Genomic DNA, 20,509 nt, shown 5'->3' on the forward strand with positions numbered 1-20,509 from the left:
TGGGTGCCAATGCCACTTCATGAAGAGTTGTGTGTGTGTGTGTGTGTGTGTGTAATGTTATAGCTGCCTCACACTCCAAAGTCGATTACTCATCTTTTCACGAGCTGAATCAACAGACAGACCGGTGCATTTATCTGAGAAAGCGTAGGATTCCAGCACTCTGCTCTAATTAAAACATTTTCCTCAAATAAGCTCATAATCTGCGTCCCAAACGGCACCCTATTCCCTATATAGTGCACTACTTTTGACCAGGGCCCATGAGGCTCTAGTCCGAATGAGGAACTAGTGTTAGGCGAATGGGAAAAATCTAGAGTTTTTTTAGATGAGTTCCACGTCTTACGAAACCGATCTGTTGCGGGACGAGCATTGTGTATGAGTGACGCCATCTGACTTGAGACAATGCCGTATGTCATGTAAAAAATCTTCCCAGCGTGATAATAGTTCCGGATCGTTCTGATTGTGTTGTGATTGTGACTTCATGTTGTAAAATTTCTCTCTGCGGATGTTTCTTTCACATCCTTCCTCGACCTCGACAACGTATACCTTTGGCATGGAAATTCCCTATTCACTTCCATTAAAAAAATTGCCCAGTACCTGGTTACCTTCAGACCAGCCCGTGACACTTTTGGGGGACAGAGGAAAATGAAGAACACCGTGCTTGTGAGAGTCTCAGCTATTATATTGTAGCCAAAACCACTCAGATGCTACAGACATCAATTGTGGGGGTCGCAGAGCAAAAAGGAAACCTTTCAGATGTTAAAGACGTTTTTGTGAGAAGACCGATTTTCGGGATGTCTCCTGGTCTGACAAACACCGCTATAGTTCTGCCACCGCAGAAGGCTGATATCAGTGGATGTGGTGGCTTGAGACGCATCCCCATGCAGAAAACAAGACATCTCTAGATTAAAAAAAAACAGATTTTGATGGGGATTTTTTAAATTATTGTGCCAATTAGATTACCACTCGGACCCGAACTGTCACATAATGGTGATTTAGTCAGAGACACTGAGATATGATTGGTGTGTTGAATTCCTGATGTGTTCCATATGGAATTATCCATATGGGCTCTCGAGGGGAGACCCAGAGTGAGAGTCAGTGAGATAGAGCCAGAGCTGAATGGGTTTGAATCAATAGTGACTCCTTCCTCCGCACTAGCAGAATGGAACGGCCCAGCAGCCAGAGATAATAACAAATATGGCTTAGACTAAAGGCCTTATTTCATCAGAACCGCTAAGTGGGATTGGGGATATTCAAAGAAAAGTGTGTTGTTATGCCATAAGAAATGTTTGAAGTGAAATGAGATGGATATATTATCTTCTTTTTGTGCAGCACAATCTTCATTCTAATCCCCAAACTCCAGTTACCGGTTTTGTTTCAATAACTAGGTCCCTTAAAGTCCAACCCTAGTTGTTGTAGACTTTTGGGAAATGAATTGTATTCAAATAGTGATGATGATGTTAAATGTTCAAATTGAAACAGATATTATAGTTGCAGGGAGAAAAAAGATTTGCATGAGATCTGTATACTTTGTTTTATCTATGGAATCCTGATGTACTGTCTACAGAACCTTCTATAGGAATTTCAGGGAAGCAGGCCAGGTATTGCTTCAGTTACGGTAGTGTACTCAGTCAGTGGCAATACCCTTAACAAAGAAAACAGCAGTTAATCTGCAGTGTAGCCTACCTTGAGGCTACTGCACTATACATATCAGTGCCCACCAGCAAATACAATATTATCTAGCATAGACAAATGGCCTCCTCGCGATCATGTTTTTTAAGCTTGTATTTTTTTATTTAATTTGATAACTTATTAAAGTTTCTCCCGGCTTGGCCAACATTGCCGGAGATTCTATTGCTTTGTCCCAAATCTCAGCCTACTCCCTAAATCGTGCACTACTACTGAAAATCACTCCGCTCTCAGTAGCTATTACGCACTGGCTACTATGGCAAATGATGCTCGATTAACTGAGCAAATGTACTCCAGCTAGCAGCCTTGTGCTAACTGGTTTGAATGGCCATACGTTAGCTAGTTTGCCAGCTTGTTGTCATGAAGTTGTACGGCACCAAAGTTATGGGACTGTTCTCAGAATTCTGCATGTATCTGACTCTGACAGCTGGCACTGTCCCTCACTATTTTGTAACATTTGGCCAACACGATAACGTCGCAGAGAAGAGTCAGCTGTGCTGTAGAACTCAGCGCACTAATCACGGCAGAACAGATATCACGAAAACGAATTTGTGCATTAGCTAGAACTTCACTACAAGTTAGCTAGCTAGCTAGCTAGAGGGAGTATTCAGGATTAAGTGTATGAACGAACGTTGTTAGCATCCCTGCCTTTCAATTCATATTGATTGATTTGAGATTGGTTCAGCCAGCAAGCAGAAATATTGATTCTACCACTACAAATAATCTTACCTAGATGTATAATTATGTAATGAAGACTTGTCAATATTAGCTACAGGTTTATTGTTTTTGATAAGATGAACTGACTTTTTGAGGACGAAAGGGGGTTCAGTGGACAATGTCACCTCGGTAACATCTTTCAATGTTAGGACAGCATATTGTAGCCAAACTTATTTTTAGCTATCCCATGAGTTTGCGAGTTCAGACATTTCAGTGCAGATCAAATCAAAATGTACTAGTTACATCTGCCGAATACAGCACGTGTACTGTAGATCTTACAGTGAAATGCTTACTTACAAGCCCTTAACCAACAATGCAGTTAAGAAAAATAAGTTTTAAGAAAGTATTTACTAAAATAAACTGAAGTAAAAATGAAAAAAAAATGAAAAGAAGAAAATAGCAAAATCACAAATAATTAAAGATTAACATTAAAATAACAGTAAAGGGGCAATATACAGAGGGTACCGGTACAGAGTCAATGTGCGGGGGCACAGGTTAGTTTAGGTAATTGTGGCAATACGTACATGCAGGTAGAGGTAAAGTGACTATGCATATATAATAAACAGAGAGTAGCAGCAATGTAAAAATCAGGGTAGCCATTTGATTAGCTTTTCAGGAGTCTTATGGCTTTGGGGTAGAAGCTGTTAAGAAGCCTTTTGGGCCTAGACTTGGCGTTCCAGTACCGGTTGCCATGCAGTAGCAGAGAGAACATTCTATGACTAGGGTGGCTGGAGTCTTTGGCAATTTTTAGGGTCTTCTCTGACACCGCCGGGTATAGAGATCCTGGTTGGCAGGTGGCTTGGCCCCAGTAATGTACTGGGCGGTACGCACTACCCTCTGTAGTGCCTTGCGGTCGGAGGCCGAGCAATTACCATACCAGACAGTGATGCAAACAGTCAGGATGCTCTCGATGGTGCAGTTGTATAACTTTTTGAGGATCTGAGGACCCATGCCAAAAAAAGGGCTCTGACCTCCTCCCTATAGGATATATCATCATTGTCGGTGATCAGGCCTACCACTGTTGTGTCGTCGGCAAACTTAATGATGGTGTTGAGTCGTGCTTGGCCATGCAGTCATGGATGAACAGGGAGTACAGGAGGGTACGGAGTACACACCCCTGTGGGGCCCCCGTGTTGAGGATCAGCGTGGCAGATGTGTTGTTACCTACCCTTACCACCTTACCACCTGGGGGCGGCCCGTCAGGAAGTCCAGAATCCAGTTGCAGAGGGAGGTGTTTAGTCCCAGGGTCCTTAACTTAGTGATGAGCTTTGAGGGCTCTATGGTGTTAAACGCTGAGCTGTAGTCAATGAATAGCATTCTCACGTAGGTGTTCCTTTTGTCCAGGTGGGGAGTGCAATGGAGATAGCGTCATATGTGGATCTGTTGGGCCAGTATGCAAAATTGGAGTGGGTCTAGGGTTTCTGGGATAATGGTGTTGATGTGAGCCATGACCACACTACAGACGTGAGTGCTACAGGCCGGTAGTCATTTAGATAGTTTACCTTGGTGTTCTTGGGCACAGGGACTATGGTGGTCTGATTGAAACACGTTGGTATTACAGACTCGGGCAGGGACAGGTTTAAAATGTCAGTGAAGACACTTGGCCAGTTGGTCAGCGCAAGCTCGGAGTACACGTCCTGGTAATCCTTCTGGCTCTGAGGCCTTGTGAATGTTGACCTGTTTATAGGTCTTACTCACATTGCTACAGAGAGCGTGATCACGCAGTCGTCCGGAACTACTGGTCCTCTCATGCATGCTTCAGTGTTGCTTGCCTCGAAGCTCGCATAGAATTAATTTAGCTTATCTGGTAGGCCCGTGTCACTGGGCAGCTCGTGGCTGTGCTTCACTTTGTAGTTCATAATAGTTTACAAGCCCTACCACATCTGACGAGCGTCAGAGCCGGTGTAGTCGGATTCAATGTTAGACCTGTATTGACGCTTTGCCTGTTTGATGGTTCATCGGAGGGCATTACGGGATGTCTTATAAGCGTCCGGGTTAGAGTCCCGCTCCTTGAAAGTGGAAGCTCTACCCTTTAGCTCAGTGCAGATGTAGCCTGTAATCCATGGTTTCTGGTTGGGGTATGTACGTACGGTCATTGTTTTGACGACATCATCGATGCACTTATTGATGAAGTCAGTGACTGATGTGGTGTACTCCTCAATGCCATCGGAAGAATCCCGGAACATATTCCAGTCTGTGCTAGCAAAACAGTCCTGTTGCTTAGCATCTGCGTCATCTGACCACTTCTGTATTGGGCGAGTCACTGGTACTTCCTGCTTTAGTTTTTTCTTGTAAGCAGGAATCAGGATAGTATTATGGTCAGATTTGCGAAATGAACGGCGAGGGAGAGCTTTGTACACGTCTCTGTGTGTGGAGTAAAGGTGGTCTAGAGTTTGTTTTCCTCTGGTTGCACATGTAACATGCTGGTAGAAATGAGGTAAAATGGATGTAAGTTTCCCTGCATTAAAGTCCCCGGCCACTAGGAGTGCCACCTCTGGATGAGCATTTTCTAGTTTGTTTATGGCTTTATACAGCTTTTTGAGTGCGGTCTTAATACCAGCATCGGCTTGTGGAGGTAAATAGACAGCTACGAAAAACTATAGATGAAAACTCTCTTGGTAAATAGTGTGGTTTACAGCTTATACTCTACCTCAGGCGAGCAAAACCTCAATACTTCCTAAATATAAAATTTTGTGCACCAGCTGTTATTGTCAAATAGACACAGACCACCACCCCTTGTCTTACCGGAGGCAGCTGTTCTATCTTGCTGATGGACTGAAAACCCAGCCAGCTGTATGCTATACATGTCATCATTCAGCCACGACTCGGTGAAACATAAGATATTACAGTTTTTAATGTCCGGTTGGTAGGAGAGTCTTGATCGGAACTCATCCACTTTATTATCCAATGATTGCACGTTGGCTAATAGGACGGATGGTAGAGGCAGATTTCCCCCTCGCCGTCAGGATCCTTACAAGGCACCCCAACCTATGTCCCCTATACCTCTCTCTCTCTTCTTCATGCGAATGACGGGGATTTGGGCCTTGTCCGGTGTCTGAAGTAAATCCTCTGCATCAGACTCTTTCTTATATATCTCAAACATAGGACAGACACTTCAAAACATACTTACATTTGATTATCTGTTTTTACATGTATGAATCTGTTATTCAACGTGTTTCTATGGGCTAATAACATTAAGTCCAAATTCAATGTTTCATCAAATGATTTCTATATATTTTTGGGGGGGATACCTACAGGGGTCCTAAAATTCTAAATCAAATAGCTAAATGATCCATGGTATGATTATCATAAAACAATTAAGGCTTCGACACAAGATTAAGGCATGGAAATTTCTGATGGTTTCATGTGGTTCGCATTGTTGTCTCTACAACTCTTCTGATGAAGCCCTTTGTCTGGAAAGAAATTGGCCATATTCTTCTATCATGACATGTAACGTTTCATTTCTTGTATAAAAGACATACAATATTACTAAATGCAGGGCAGAAAAGTTCACTTTCTCTGAATACATTTTTGATAAATGTATGCTCTTTACTCTAAAACCATTGTCTCCCCTCCGCACAGAGAGAGGTTCATCATCTGTTGAGTCCAGGCTATCTATGGCATAAATCTAAAATAATGGTCCAACATTCCTATAGTCTCATCCAGAGACAGGCGAATGAAATAAGATTAGGCTGAAATGAAGCACGATACCAAAGCCTGATGAGCCCTATAGATCATTTACATGTACTGTCTATAGATTCAGTACTGTAAAACACACCACAACGTGAGCATAGGGATTAGGGCTGAGGCACTACCCTAAGAAAGAGGCTGAACTCTGCTAAGACTAAAACAAATATGTGAAACTATTCCACAAAACTTTACCCCAAACAAAGAACTCAATCGCTGTTATTGCTTAGGAACATATTTTTGTCTGCTATAAAAAATACCTTTGGACAGCTGAAGCAAGCAAATAAAATGTATATGTGGGCATGTTTACCTTTCAGAAATATTTCTAAATGCACAACACTGAATAATCATCTAAATGTCTTTCAAGAAAATGAAAAAAGGACTATAAATGTGTCTCCTGAATATTCATCCACACAGACCATAACTTCATCCACAACATATCTTGCATTCCCACATTCCCACATTCAACAACAAATCCAGTACAAAAGCATTGTAAAGACAATGTCATGATTCATGTTGGTCTGGGACGATGGTGAGGGCACAACGGTGCTCAGCTCAGAGGAGTCAGTCCACATAAATGCTGAGACACATTCAGAGAGACATATGGTTTGTGTTTGGCCAGGAAAAACAATAATCAAATCCTTTGAGCCTCTTTTTGTTAAAGGATGACTGCTAATATAAAAGTGGGTTTTGTATCATCATAATTTAGGATGAGGGAGTAATTAAATCTACCCTCTCTCTGCTGCACAACAACAACATAATTTCATATCTTCTCAACAGGATGTAAAGTAGCCTAGGATTTCACACATGAAGTAGACCAGGCTTTCCCCCCACATAATCCGGGTAGGTATACAATGGTGTCTGTCTATATACAATTATGGGCACCCTTGATAAAGATGAGCAAAAAGTCATACAAATACTAAGCCATATTGTATGAAATGTTTTGTGACAATTATAATATATTATACGAATACAATTGCTCAGATAAAGATTTTGTTAGACCATTCCTCCATACAGAATCTTTCCAGATCCTTGATATCCTTCGTCTGCGCTTATGGACGGCCCTCTTCAAATCAAACCACAGGTTTTCAATGGGGTTCAAGTCCGGAGACTGAGATTACCATTGCAAACTGTTGATTTTGTGGTCAATTAAACTTTTTTTTGTGGATTTTGATGTGTGCTTGGGGTTATTGTCTTACTGGAAGATCCACTTGCGGCCAATGTTTGGCCTCTTGGCAGAGGCTACCAGGTCTTTGGCTAGGATGTCCTGGTACTGGGTAAAGTTCATGATGCCATTGACCTTGACAAGGGCCCCATGACCAGTGGAAGCAAAATAGCCCCATAACATCCAAGATCCACCACCATATTAAAATAGTATCCTGTATGCATTGGTTGAAGCTCAATGTTAAATTCCAATCTCCCTACTGTCATATCTAAGCCAATATGACACCGATGTCGATGAAAATTAACAAATCAACTTGATTGGAGGTACACAACACACTCCCAGCCTCTCGCCATGAGCCATCTGGCCGTTACCAAGAACCACATACCGAATTGGGTCATTGGCATTAGGAAAAAAAATACAATTTCTTGCCCTGACCTAGCTGAATATCTAGGCATCAGTAAGGACGAGACTACAGCATCCATAAAGTGACCATTAGACTTGCCACCTTTCGGACTGAATATGCTTGTAGAGGCAACTGTTTTGATTTCTGCCCATTAAGAACCAATGATGTGCTACCTTTTTGTAGAACTTCTGACAATGCTAACATCTTTTCAGTTCTAAAATCAGGCCAAAGCCCTTGGGTTGCACAGAAACAGCGCTAGTAGCTCGCTAACACCAGTTGGATGAGTGGCAAGCTACAAGCAAAGGAAGCTAGCTATACTTTACTATGGAAGGTGTTTCACGTGGTTGAAATTATCTGTGTAAACTGTTGGCCTTGAAACTTGCGTGTAATCAGAACACAACCACATAAGCACAAACAAGATAGCGAATGTCCTTAGCTGCTATAGCCAGTTAGCTAACCAACTAACATTAGCCAGTAACATTAGCTAGTTAGCTAAAAGCCAACAAGACTGTAACATTAGCTGTATGGACAGATTGCGATGCACCGGGACAACTCAATGTTGAAAATATCTCCCACATTCTTCCAAAAAAGCACAGCTAGCTAGCTAGCTAGCTAAGTAAAGTTCATAGTCAACACCAAACTTTGGGAAACTGCCACACTGCTAATGTATAATACACGTAATGGGCATTGCTCATCTAACGTTAACATTAGCTAACGTTACTCCAAACACTAGGCAACCTGGCTTGAATCCTAAGCAACCTGCATACACATTGTTTGAAGTACAATAGATCAACATTGCTACTGTGGTGCTGGAAAACCTTGGTAGAGCATGGGTGGGGTAGGCATTGCAGTACTCGTATTTTTCCTTTCTTTTTTGGCCTCTGACTAATGCCTACTTCTCACTTAAAACATCGTTATTCATGTTTTATTTTACAGTAGGTATGGGATTCTTTTCTGCTTATGCATCCTTATTTCAACAGCAAAGAGTTATATTTTCATGTCATCCAACAAATGTAAAAAACTGGAGTTTGCTAAACGGCACTGGCACTTGGATTGAAACTGGTGCTATAGTCTGATGATATGAAAATAGAGCTCTTTAGCCACGTACACCAGTGGTGAGTTTGGTGTTGAAATAAGGATGCATAAGTAGAAAATATATTTTTTTTAAATTCAGCATTCAATATTAGATATAGCTCAGTATTTGTATTACTTATTTTATACAGTCTTTTTCCCCTCATCTTTATCAAAGGCGCCAATCATTTTGGACCTGACTGTATGTATCTGACCGTTGTTTCAAGACAAGTGTATGAAAGGGTCTGAAGACTAGTCACTGCACTCAAGGCCTGTGCATGATTCACAGTCAAAAATAATTTATGATTGAAAAAAATGAGAATATCAAACAAAACAACTGAATTTTTCAGTTCAACAAATTCTATATTTCTGAATGATGAAAAGGATAAAAAAATATAATTTTATCTTCAAAGCATGCCAGAAAGAAAATACAAAATAATACTGTATGTTTGACATAGATTTGAAGCAGACGGTATGCGTGTGTAACTAACGGCAGGGTATCAAACCCAGACCGTCTGCACAACTCACCATCAACATGTTAGCCCACTGAGCTAACGTTTTAGGGGTTAGACATAGGCGCTAACACAAGTATTTAAGTCCCAGACAAGATACTTGCCACATAATACAGCTACATCATGAAGCACTACCTGCATTCATCCCAGTACAAAATATCCAATAATTATTTAAACAATTTAATGTTTGTTAATAAATCTGAGTGAGGAGGTTACAAATTAGATTATAGAAAAGCCTTGAGGAATGTTTATTAATCTCAATGATGCTTAAAATTCAAAATATTTTAGGTAATTCACCAAACAAATGACATGTAATCTTAAAATATCTACTATTACATTTACGCTTAAAATGTATTTCTTAAAATAAACATGTGCTAATGGGCTACATAAATAATGTTCTATTAAATGTGTCTACTGAAGTTAGTTCGTACCTATCCAATGACAGTATGTTATCTATAACAGCTCAATGAAATGGTATCCGCTCATATACTCCAGAGATGTCCGCATCTGTCCACCTCAATCTGTCCTCAAACAGAACTTGTTAAATTAAGCACTGTTCCCTAAAGTGAGTGCAGTCACATCTGTTGATGATCCATAGAGGAGAAGTCAAAGTGCTCCATTCTCGGGCTGTCCCTTCACATGTATCACTTCAATCCCTTCACAGGGCTGCGATGTGTGGCTGAGATGACTTTGATTGTGGTGCTCTTCATGAAATTGGCAAGACTATACATCAGTGACCTCTGCACTTAATTAATGAGGTTGTTATCAACAGTAGAATCCACAACTGCAAACACAGATCTGTCAACTAAATATACAGTGGATCAAAGAGGAAGAGCATTGCACTTATAAAGACTCCATATGTGGCCAACCAGAAACTCTGGCACAATTTCAGAGTAACCAGATGGATGGGCTGGAAGGAATGACAATAAGGGCTGGAAGGAATGACAATAATAAGATATTATTTGATTCACTTATAACAAATAGAATCCCTGTTAGCATAAAAAGTGCAAATTAGAAGCTACAAATGTTAGTCATTGTGTTAATATTTCCCCAATATTAGCATGATACAATTTAGATTTAGACCGCACGTTTCACCACCCCAAAAAAACTGTTGCTTTAAACAACTAGATTTTACTGATAAAATACATTATGCGATACAGATGAGCGCGTTGAATCAAAGGTTAGGCCTTTACCTTGTTCGGGGGAGAGAGAGAAGCAGGCGCGGGGAGATTTGGCTGTCAAAAGGCCTTTCTCTTGAGATCCATAGCGCTCTTCTGGCAAGGCATGCCGCTTTGGACTCGGACATTGCATATGACTCTGGGCTCCAAAACCGTCGTTCCCGATGCGTCTGGCGCAGATGTCCGATTTACTGCTGTACATGGAGAGAGTCAGTCCCGTGAAGTCTGAAAACGATGGGGTTTGGCAGTGACTGACCATCCCGAAGAGTGCTGAGGATTTCTGCATCGGAATTTCGTTGTTCCCAGTGTGTATTTTCTGTGTTCACATTTACCTGTGTTCGGGACAGAAAATCACATTTCCTCTTTAAAAGATTTGAAGACACATCAAACCATCTCCTAAACGTTTGGCATTGTTTTCCGAATTGTAAAATAACATGGAATCTTTGGGGATGATACATGCAAGATTATACACTGACAAGAAGTGAATGATCTTCATTCTCTTGACGACACCTACCTTATCCGACTAATGAACCGTCAAAAAGGGGGAGAATATGTATAGCCTATGGTCGGACTCGGTGTACATCAACATCGTCGGCCAAATGCGAAGAAAAGCACGTCTTAACCAACAGCATCCTTTCTGCTTCCATAAACTTTTAACACTTTTCTGAAGTATCAATTCTCAGCATCCAAAACATGCGTCTTCCTTTTGACTGACATCTGATGCATCCACTGAGTCGGCAGTATTCGAGTCATTGCGTCTCTGCGCCAATGAAGGCACTGTCAGTTGGCCAATGGGAGGATATGAAGATATTGATCGAGGAGAGTCGTTTTACAGGGAGAGAAAACTGATGTGCTATTGACGAAACAGCAGATCATGGACAGGTGCCAAGTAAATTATGAGCAAATATCACTACAACCCATATGGCTTTAGGTTATTTAGGACTACAGGCACTTGTAGGGTACTGCAAACTTCAGTTAGAAATCGATTAGGATTAAGGGAATATTTATTTTATATGACAAACACAAATAAGCGAACATGTTGGAGGGGGATTTCATTGAAATGTAATGGTAGCTCTGGTTCACATTGTGATTTGTTTAATTATTTTTTATTAAGAAACTATAAAAAGGAAATAGAACAAGTGTCGATGATTTCATAATTATTCATTAAAAGACACGTGCACACACGCACACACGGGCAATATAATAAGTCATCTAATTTATGTGACAACATCGATGTTGTTAGCTCAATGTGTGACTTTTAGTTGTTCGTTTTATTTTCAAAGGAAGCACATTATTGAAGTATTCAATGTATTTTATTTGAGCTTGTAAGCCTAACCTAACAGTTGTTATAATTGTATTTTTTATTTCCGTCAAAAATTGTTTGTGTAGGTCAGGGAATTGGAAAGCCTATATGCTTATTTTTCAGAAATTACAGCGTATATCGTATGTTGTTAAGGCATGCACCTATGCATCTGTCTCGTATTAGGTCAGTTTAAAAGTAAGAATGATCATGTGTTGCAAAAATAGACTACAATTATAAGGCCTATGTGAACTAAGCCTGTTCGAGAAAAGTATAGGCCTAAAGACGTCCATCCATATTAACATGAATCACCTAAACAAATGATGCATTTGATTAATAAAAATAAATACCTTTAACAATATAGGCCTATGCCTATGAATTGGATAAGCATGATAGCACATGCTGTGAGGTTGAGGGTCTAGGATTGACATTTTAAAGAAAATAATAATAATAATGTGAAATATATTATTATATTTTTATTATATTATTATATATTTCTCTTAAATAAAATATAGGATGTGAATACCCATAGCCATTCGAGCATATTCGTAATTTAGATAATTATTTAGAAATAGTCTTAGGCCTTGTGGTTTACAACACGTCAACGATATTAGATATAGGGTCATTCCATTTGATTTCAATCACATTTGGACCGTACCCCTTTTGATTTCAATAAAACTTTCTATATATATTTGCCCATGGTAGAAGTGGTCAGAAAGTAGGTGCTCAAAGTTGACTCATTTTGCATACTCCACCCTACCATGAGATATAATATTAATCAAATGAAATTTTCAATCAATCAAATGTATTTATAAAGCCCTTTTTACATCAGCAGATGTCACAAAGTGCTATACAAAAAAAAAACAGCCTAAAACCCCAAACAGCAAGCAATGCAGATGTAGAAGCAAGGGTGCAGATGTAATATGTGTGTGTCTTCATCTCTGGATAAGATAAACATTTGAGTTTGATATCATTTAAAAGCTTACAAACAGGGTTGTCAAACTATTTTATAAAAACGTATCAAAAAATGTCTGAACTCTGTTTTTATTATTCATTTTAGCATATGTTGTAGCTTAGACCCTATGTTACATCATCTGAGATGTTTGTGTTGTGCCCGCCATTGGTTGAGACACAGCATGCTCTTGAATACGGTGTGGGTGAACCATGCGTGCCATGTTTTGGCTGATAAATGTACTAAAATGGAATAAAATAACATTTTCAACTTTCAACTGGTAGCACAAAGATGGTTGGAGGTCCACACATCAGCGAATGTGGACTTGAATGGGAATATATCAGTTGTTTTAAATTATACTATCGATCTTCAATGGGAAACCTATTGAAATCATAGAAATATAGATATTAGAATAGAACGTCCTATTTATGTGGACATTCAGGTGGGTTGACCGGTGGCAATCTTTGTAGTAGTAATTTAAAGTTTCATTTCTAGAATTCCTGATGGAAATTTCCCTTGTCACAACAGTGTTCACTGTAATGCCACGATCAGAGGTTGGAGGTAAAAATAACTTGTGACACAAATATGTGGTACATCTCCTTAAGTGTTTCTGTAACTCTTATTATGTGGGTAAGACCAAACGTGAACTTAAGACAAGGATTTGTTTGCATGATGCCTCCATTCGTAACCACAATGAAAAATCCCCTGTTGCCAGCATTTCAATTGCCATAATCACGAACTATGTGCCCTACGTTCATTTGGGCGTTGATTAGTGAAGGTGCCACGTAGGGTATAGGAGATAGGGATAAATTACTTCTCCAAAGAGAGACACATTGGATAGATCGCTTGGGCACCCTTGCCCCAGCAGGTCTCAAAAAATAATGTTCCTTTTCTTGTTTTTTTGTAGAAGGCTATAAATATGTAGGCTGAGTATACATATGCTCCTAACATTTAGGCTGATATCATAATGTATCTTTATTGTGTGTTTGTGTATACACTGAGTATACAAAACATTAAGAACACCTGCTCTTTCCATGACATAGAGTGACCAGGTGAATCCAGGTTAAAGCTATGATCCCCTATTGATGTCACTTGTTGATCCGCTTCAATCAGTGCAGATGAAGGGGAGGAGACAGGTTAAAATAAGGATTTTTAAGCTTTGAGACATTGATTGTTTATGTGTGCCATTCAGAGGGTGAATGGGCAAGACAAAATATTTAAGTGTCTTTGAACAGGGTATGGTAGTAGGTGCCAGGCGCACCGGTTTGTGTCAAGAACTGCAATGCTGCTGGGTTTTTCACGCTCAACAGTTTTCCGTGTGTATCAAGAATGGTCGACCACCAAAAGGTCATCCAGTCAACTTGACACAACTGCGGGAAGCATTGGAGTCAACGTGAGCCACCATCCATGTGGAACGCTGCTGACCGACTCCTTGTAGAGTCAATATTAGAAAGGTGTTCCTAATGTTTGGTATAGTCAGTGAATTTTCATGTTTTTTTCCCCAAAGCTCCCTCTGCTGGGATCTTTTGATTGGGCCAATATTGACTTTGTGAATCTATAATTACACCCCTTTGTGTGTGGCCTGTATTTGTTGTTGTAACATTGCCTCCTATGCATTCTGAAGAAGGGGTCATACCCAAAACGTTTGTAAGGCAATACAAAATATGTTCATTTAAGTTTACTTAGCGGAGAGCTGTCTTATTTTTTTTCAACTTGAATTTCAACAATGTACCAGCTAAATTGCAGTGATCTAGCTATGCTATGTCTCGACCGATTGTGAGCACAACACAAACACCTACGATTATGTTTTTAAAAAAGGGTTTAAACTACAACATATAGATGGGGGGAAAAACAGGAGTTTACATGTTTATAGACAATTTGACAGCCTTGTTTGTAAGAGATAAAGTGATAAAGACATGGATGCCTCATGGTAGGGTGGGGTATCGGTATCACTTGAAGACAACTTCTACCATGGGCAAATATGTATGGAAAGTTATTGAAATCAAATGGAACGACCCTATAGGCTACTGGTTGACGACAATAGCGGACATGAATATCAGTGAAGTACGGCAGAGTAGTGACATCTAGTGGATGATTCAGTGTCTGGTCAACACACACACGCACTTCTTATTCCTAGTCCTGGAGATACATTTGTTAAGTGCGCTCACAAGGGGTAGTTTACGGTAAATTCAATCGTCAAAATGATCTAAAGTGGATCTCAAATACCTGGATGGGCTCAAGCAGTATGGTGTAAAAAAAAAAATGGGCCAAAATCTATTAACAACATTCTACTTTACTCTGTCAAATCGCATACATGTCAGGGGTAAAAGTAACGTTTAGTCAAAAGCCCACAAAGGCGGTAGAGGAGGGAGTGTTTGTTTGCACAACGTTCCACTCTGCCATAAAATAGGCTAGAAATCACGCATAGGCTATTGTTTCGCTGAGCACCAAAGAAAAATATGATATTAATATGGAAATTGTTCATTTATCTGTCAATGCCATGTTTATTTTGCTTTGCGTTCATGCAATTTGTCTTTCTCACGCTTCTGAATTTGATTTCACGAAGCTTGACCAAGAAACTTATCTTAAAAATGGGCGAAAAGGTAACTATGACCCAGAATCCGAAGTTCAAGTATGAAGATTGGGGACCGACTTTTATGTCATGGAATTTTGTCAAGACCATCCTAGGGCACATGTGGACTAATGTCGGTCAAGAAGCTTTTGTGGGCAACAATGCTCCCGACTCACCAGTGATTACATTGGACGGCAAGATTACCAGTATCTACAACTATTTGAAAGGTGAGTAGACGACTGCTCGTGTGCAGTATAGTCAGTAGTATCATGCCAGTTATTTTATCAACTTCCTTTCTAAATATTAGGCTACAATAATGTTCTCTGTTTTTTGTCTGTCAGACAACAGACCACTGGTGTTGAGTTTTGGAAGTTGTACCTGACCCCCGTTCATGTATAAACTTTGCGAGTTCAAGCAACTCGTCAAGGACTTCGGCGATGTGGCAGACTTCCTGGTGGTCTACATTGCCGAGGCGCATTCAACAGGTGAATGATGTGGAGGTGGTCATTGGTCAAATATCCGGACACTTCCGCCTTTGCTCAATTAGCCCGGGGACGATGTTATTGGTCAAATGAATAGTACGAGACCATATAGACCTATGTGATGATGGCTTTGTAATCTATCCTAAACCTGGAGCAATTATTATAATGCTAATTTAAGAATTATAACTGATTGTGGATTTTTTTTATAATCGGTTGTATTAAAATAAGGTATATAGCCTAGGCTTCACAAATATCAAGCCACTACAATCCCCACTGTGATTTCTCTCTGCTTCAGACGGTTGGGTCTTTGCCAACAACGTTGACATTACTAAACACCGAAACCAGGAGGAGCGGCTGGCTGCAGCACAGTTCCTGGTCAAAGAGGACCCCCTGTGCCCCATCGTAGTGGATGAAATGAAAGACACCACAGCTAGTAAATATGGTGCTATTCCAGAGCGGCTGTATGTGCTGCAGGCAGGAAAGGTTGTTTATAAGGTAAGGACAGTTAAGAAAATGTTAAGAGTTAAGAAAAAAGGAAGTAGTAAAAAGACAACATATAGATCAAATGTTTTTTTTTATTATTGCGTAACAAAACTGATGGTGTGCAAAGGTAAAGAGAAATCAAGGTGCACTTCTTGTCTGGAGTTTTTGGAATCCTGCCAAAGCATTCTTTGCTTTCTGGCTCACATGGACACATCCTGACTCAGTAGTTTTTCAGACTTATGGGAAAGGATATTTGGAACACTGAACAGAAGGCTGTTGAACTTCTGTTACACGGGTATTTTATTGTATTTTTATTTAACCCTTTTTTTAAACTAGGCAAGTCAGTTAACAACAAATTGTTATTTACAATGACGGCCTACCAAAAGGCAAAAGACCTTCTGCGGGGACGGGGCCTGGGATTCAAAAATATATATAAAAATAAATAACATAAATATAGGTACAACCATATCATACAAAGGTATAGGCCTATAAGACCTGTTAGGCACCTGAATCTCTCACTTTCTTTTGTGAGTCTCAGAGAGGAGTCTGTCACTCACAGTTCACCAATAAATCCACTTGTTGCTCCTGTCTAAATCACCAGTCTTCTGTCTGTTACCAGGGAAAGATTGGGCCAAGAGGCTACAGCCCTGAGGAGGTGCGTTCCTTCCTGGAGAAAATGAAGTAGGAAGAGGTGAATCACATCTGTCACTAACTTTTTTTCTGTTATTTTTTGTTATCTTATCTCATTCCCATATTATTACGTGTATTTCTGCTCTCTGGCATCCCAATTATCCACCTTTTTAGTTTGGAGACTATGTTTTTTAGTGACAGACACAGATCAAGCCTCTGTAACCCGATGAGGAGAAACCTGGAGAGAGACCATTCAATCAGAATGGGTGGGTTGATAAAACAAGGAACTTATCATAGGAAGTAAAGGTGGTTGTTAATTCTGACCTTTAGTAAAAATCAGAGATGTTATATTGTATTGACATAACTGCACTATCATACCTTTTCTAAGGGCCGAGTGTGAAACAAGCCCTTTGGCTGCTAGATTATCAATATATATTTCGTACGGGATCTTGTACTTTACATAACATTAAGAATTTCTCAAATGTAGGTAGGTGTAGTTGATGTGTAATAGCCGTATAGTAATTGCACTGGCATATCTGTAAACATTCTCTTGATACATTGTCCATGAATGTTCATAAGTTACTCTGGGATACAACTGCTTTTTCCATGATGATTACAGTGCAAACCTCTGGTCATTGTAATTTGATGAACTGAAAGCAGATTTGTTTCTAAATAATTTAGGAGCATTTAGAGCATGTTGTTGAGGTGATTGAGGATATACCTGCTTATTAAAAACTCTTAATGAACTGATGTTGCCCTTGGGATCTTTGTTTATTTAAAAAATTATATATATTTAGCATGTTTTCATTATATGATTAATTGTTCAGAATTCTCACAAGATTATTGACTTCATACACTGAGTATACCAAACAATAGGAACACCTTCCTAAAATGAGTTGCCCTCAGAACAGCCTCTATTTGTCGGGGCATGGACTCTACAAGGTGTCAGTTGACAGTGTTCCACAGGGCTGCTGACCAATGTTGACTCCCAACGCTTCCCACAGTTTTGTCAAGTTGGCTGGATGACCTTTGGGGGGTGAACCATTCTTGATGCACACGGAAAACTGTTGAGCGTGGAAAAACTCAGCAGCATTGCAGTTCTTGACACAAACCGGTGTGCCTGGCACCTACTACCATATCCCGTTCAAAGGCACTTAAATCTTTTGTCTTGCCCATTCACCCTCTGAATGACAATTCATGTCTCAAGGCTTAAACATCCTCCTCTAACCTGTCTCGTCATCTACACTGATTTGAAGTGGATTTTAACAGCAACACCGATAAGCTTTCACCTGGTCAGTATGTCATTTGTCAAATCAGTGTATCGTAACAGAAGATGAGACATAAAGAAGTTGTTCTCATCAGTCCATCTGCACGTCACATGACTGCCTCACCTTGGACCTGTCCCAAATGGCACCCTATTCCCAATATAGTGTACTATATGGGAATTGACTACCATTTGGGACATAGGCCGTGCCTCCCCTTGTCGTTATTGAACAGGTCACCTCCCAAGCAGTAGAAATAAACATTGCAGACGCCTGCCAGATCTAAAAACGCCTGGATAGGTGCTACACATTCAGCTAACCACATCATATGATATAGGAATCTGATACCCGACTGCACAGTCAATTACTTGGCGTGCCACCATTGGTTGATGCAATACAATGTCGGCCTGGAACGGGACCAAGACCACAAACGGAACAAACATCCACCCATTTTTACAAGATAAATCAATAATCTGGCTCCATGCAGTGTATAGTATTCCCATGACAGCCTGAGCTCGTAAGACATAAGCACACAAATAAAAAAGCACAATGCGAAAATCAAAGAGAAACCTGGAAACATCATAACTCAAGGTTATATGTGAATTACTAGGATACGGTGAACAAACTGTTTAGTGTTGCTACAACTTTCCAAACAATCTTGTGAGGAAGACCTAAGCCAGCGAGGGAGAGGTTGGTTGGCTCGTCCCCAGCCAGGCCACATCCTGTTGCAGTGGATGTGTCCCAAATCACATCCTATTTCCTTTACAGTACACTGCTTTTGACCAGATCCCTATGGGCCCTGGTCAAAAGTAGTGCATTGCAACAGGACTAGCGTGCCATTTGGGACACGCAAAGTGAGGAAAAACGACTGGATTCACTGGAACAGTTTAGGCCTAGTTCCTATTGTGAGGCAGGAGTCAACATGCTAGATGTCTGTCAGACCTCTCCCCTACAAGACTGGCTGCATTTGAATCCAAAACTGTTGTATCCTTCCACACTGTTTCCCCCTTAGCAAATCTGAAATAACTAAATAGGTGAGAGCTATATGAAACTCTATATGAGCTATATGAAGCTATTGCCCAATCCCTACAGCTATCCAGTGGTTGCAGAATCAGAGAGGAGAGAAGTGGGCAATAGCTGGGACAAGTGGATGAGCTTTTCGATTGGAACTTAACCATGAGCATAGTAGAGAGATGGGCTTGCCCAGTGTGCAGAATAAATGCAGATCCTTATATTGGTTTGCTGTAAATATTTTTGTACAGTGACAGGAACTTGGCAGTGCCACAACGCAAGGTGAGGGGGGCTGAGTAGCAAAGGCAACCCACAGAAAGCACATAAGGGGGAGGGAACAGGTACGAGTGTAACGATTGCTCCTGTCCATTCCCCATTGCAGCAGAGCCAACCTGGGCAGGTAAGAGCAAAACCTCGGCAGAACCATCTATTCATCTGTAGTGGGTCGCCGAGCTCTATTGGATGGTGCACTATTAGCATAGCTGGATCAAAGCTATGTTGCATTGTAAAACAAGACATTTTGTATAGTAGATATTGATTATTTGCTTAGCGTCAATATCAGCAACATATTTAACGGTTTACAGTTGTTTAAAATTGTGGTTTATGGGCTAAATGGGCAAAAAAATATGGTGTGGACATCATCACTTGTACTTACTGCCACTGTTTAGAAATGGCAGCCAAGCACGCCAGAGGCAGCGAGGTTCCAGCCACTGCCTCAGTGAGAGAGAGCCAGGAGAAGAGCAGCAAAGCAGTAGAGGTACAACAAGGCACCGTATAAACCTATAACTATTGTAACGGGGGACAAAATGGAAAAAAACAGTACATGAGTGTTGCCTGATCAATTTGGAATGTTTTTGTGTCCAGCCTTGAAACAGAAAGTACACAATGATGAATGTCTTCTTAGCGTATCTACTAGATGTTTATTATTCAAATGGTTACCACCAAATGGTGTGTCCACTGATCTTTTGTGTCTATATGTTAATCACAGGTGTCAGGGGGAGTCCCTTCCAGAAGTTCTCCAAGGCACTCAAGGTGGGGGGCACAGTATTCCCTACATAGTGCACTACTTTTGACAAGGGCTCTGGTCAGAAGTAGCGCACTACATAGGGAATAGGTTGTAATTTGGGACGTAGTCAAGGTAAAGCCCAAGGAGCCAGAGGACCCATTCAAACCAATGGGACATGTTCAGTAGGAAGAAAACGTTTAAGAACAGAGTGAAACTGGGAAGTTCACTATGAATATAAACGGATGTTGATGCAAACTGTTTTGCAATGGTGGGCCCTACTGAACATGACCAAGTGTTTCTCATTAAATACCTAATTGAATCACTACAGTCTGCCTGTGAAGTATCTCTTTTTAACCTTCACGTTGTATTCATTCGGATGAATAAATGATGGA

At 40.4% G+C, this 20,509-nt stretch overlaps 2 protein-coding genes across 3 annotated transcripts in view; one reads left to right on the forward strand and one right to left on the reverse strand.

Moving 5' to 3' along the window:
• Positions 1-11,174, reverse strand: part of LOC115108090 (zinc finger protein GLIS1-like) — a 129,650-nt gene extending 118,476 nt beyond the window's left edge. For both annotated transcript variants that reach the window (XM_029632047.2, XM_029632046.2), the window contains exons 1-2: positions 10,934-11,174; positions 10,435-10,751 (exon numbers count right to left, since the gene is read on the reverse strand). In XM_029632047.2, coding sequence (XP_029487907.2) covers positions 10,435-10,705 — 271 coding nt within the window. In that variant the 5' untranslated portion in view covers positions 10,706-10,751; positions 10,934-11,174. The remainder of the gene's footprint in view (positions 1-10,434; positions 10,752-10,933) is intronic.
• Positions 11,175-15,012: 3,838 nt separating this feature from the next.
• Positions 15,013-17,584, forward strand: dio1 (iodothyronine deiodinase 1). The gene is made up of 4 exons (XM_029630760.2): positions 15,013-15,470; positions 15,585-15,728; positions 16,021-16,220; positions 16,828-17,584. The coding sequence occupies exons 1-4, from the start codon at positions 15,131-15,133 to the stop codon at positions 16,891-16,893; spliced, it is 750 nt and encodes a 249-aa protein (XP_029486620.1). The 5' UTR covers positions 15,013-15,130; the 3' UTR covers positions 16,894-17,584.
• Positions 17,585-20,509: the final 2,925 nt, after the last annotated feature.

Source organism: Oncorhynchus nerka, linkage group LG24, assembly GCF_034236695.1.
Source record: "Oncorhynchus nerka isolate Pitt River linkage group LG24, Oner_Uvic_2.0, whole genome shotgun sequence".
NCBI classification, from domain to species: domain Eukaryota; kingdom Metazoa; phylum Chordata; class Actinopteri; order Salmoniformes; family Salmonidae; genus Oncorhynchus; species Oncorhynchus nerka.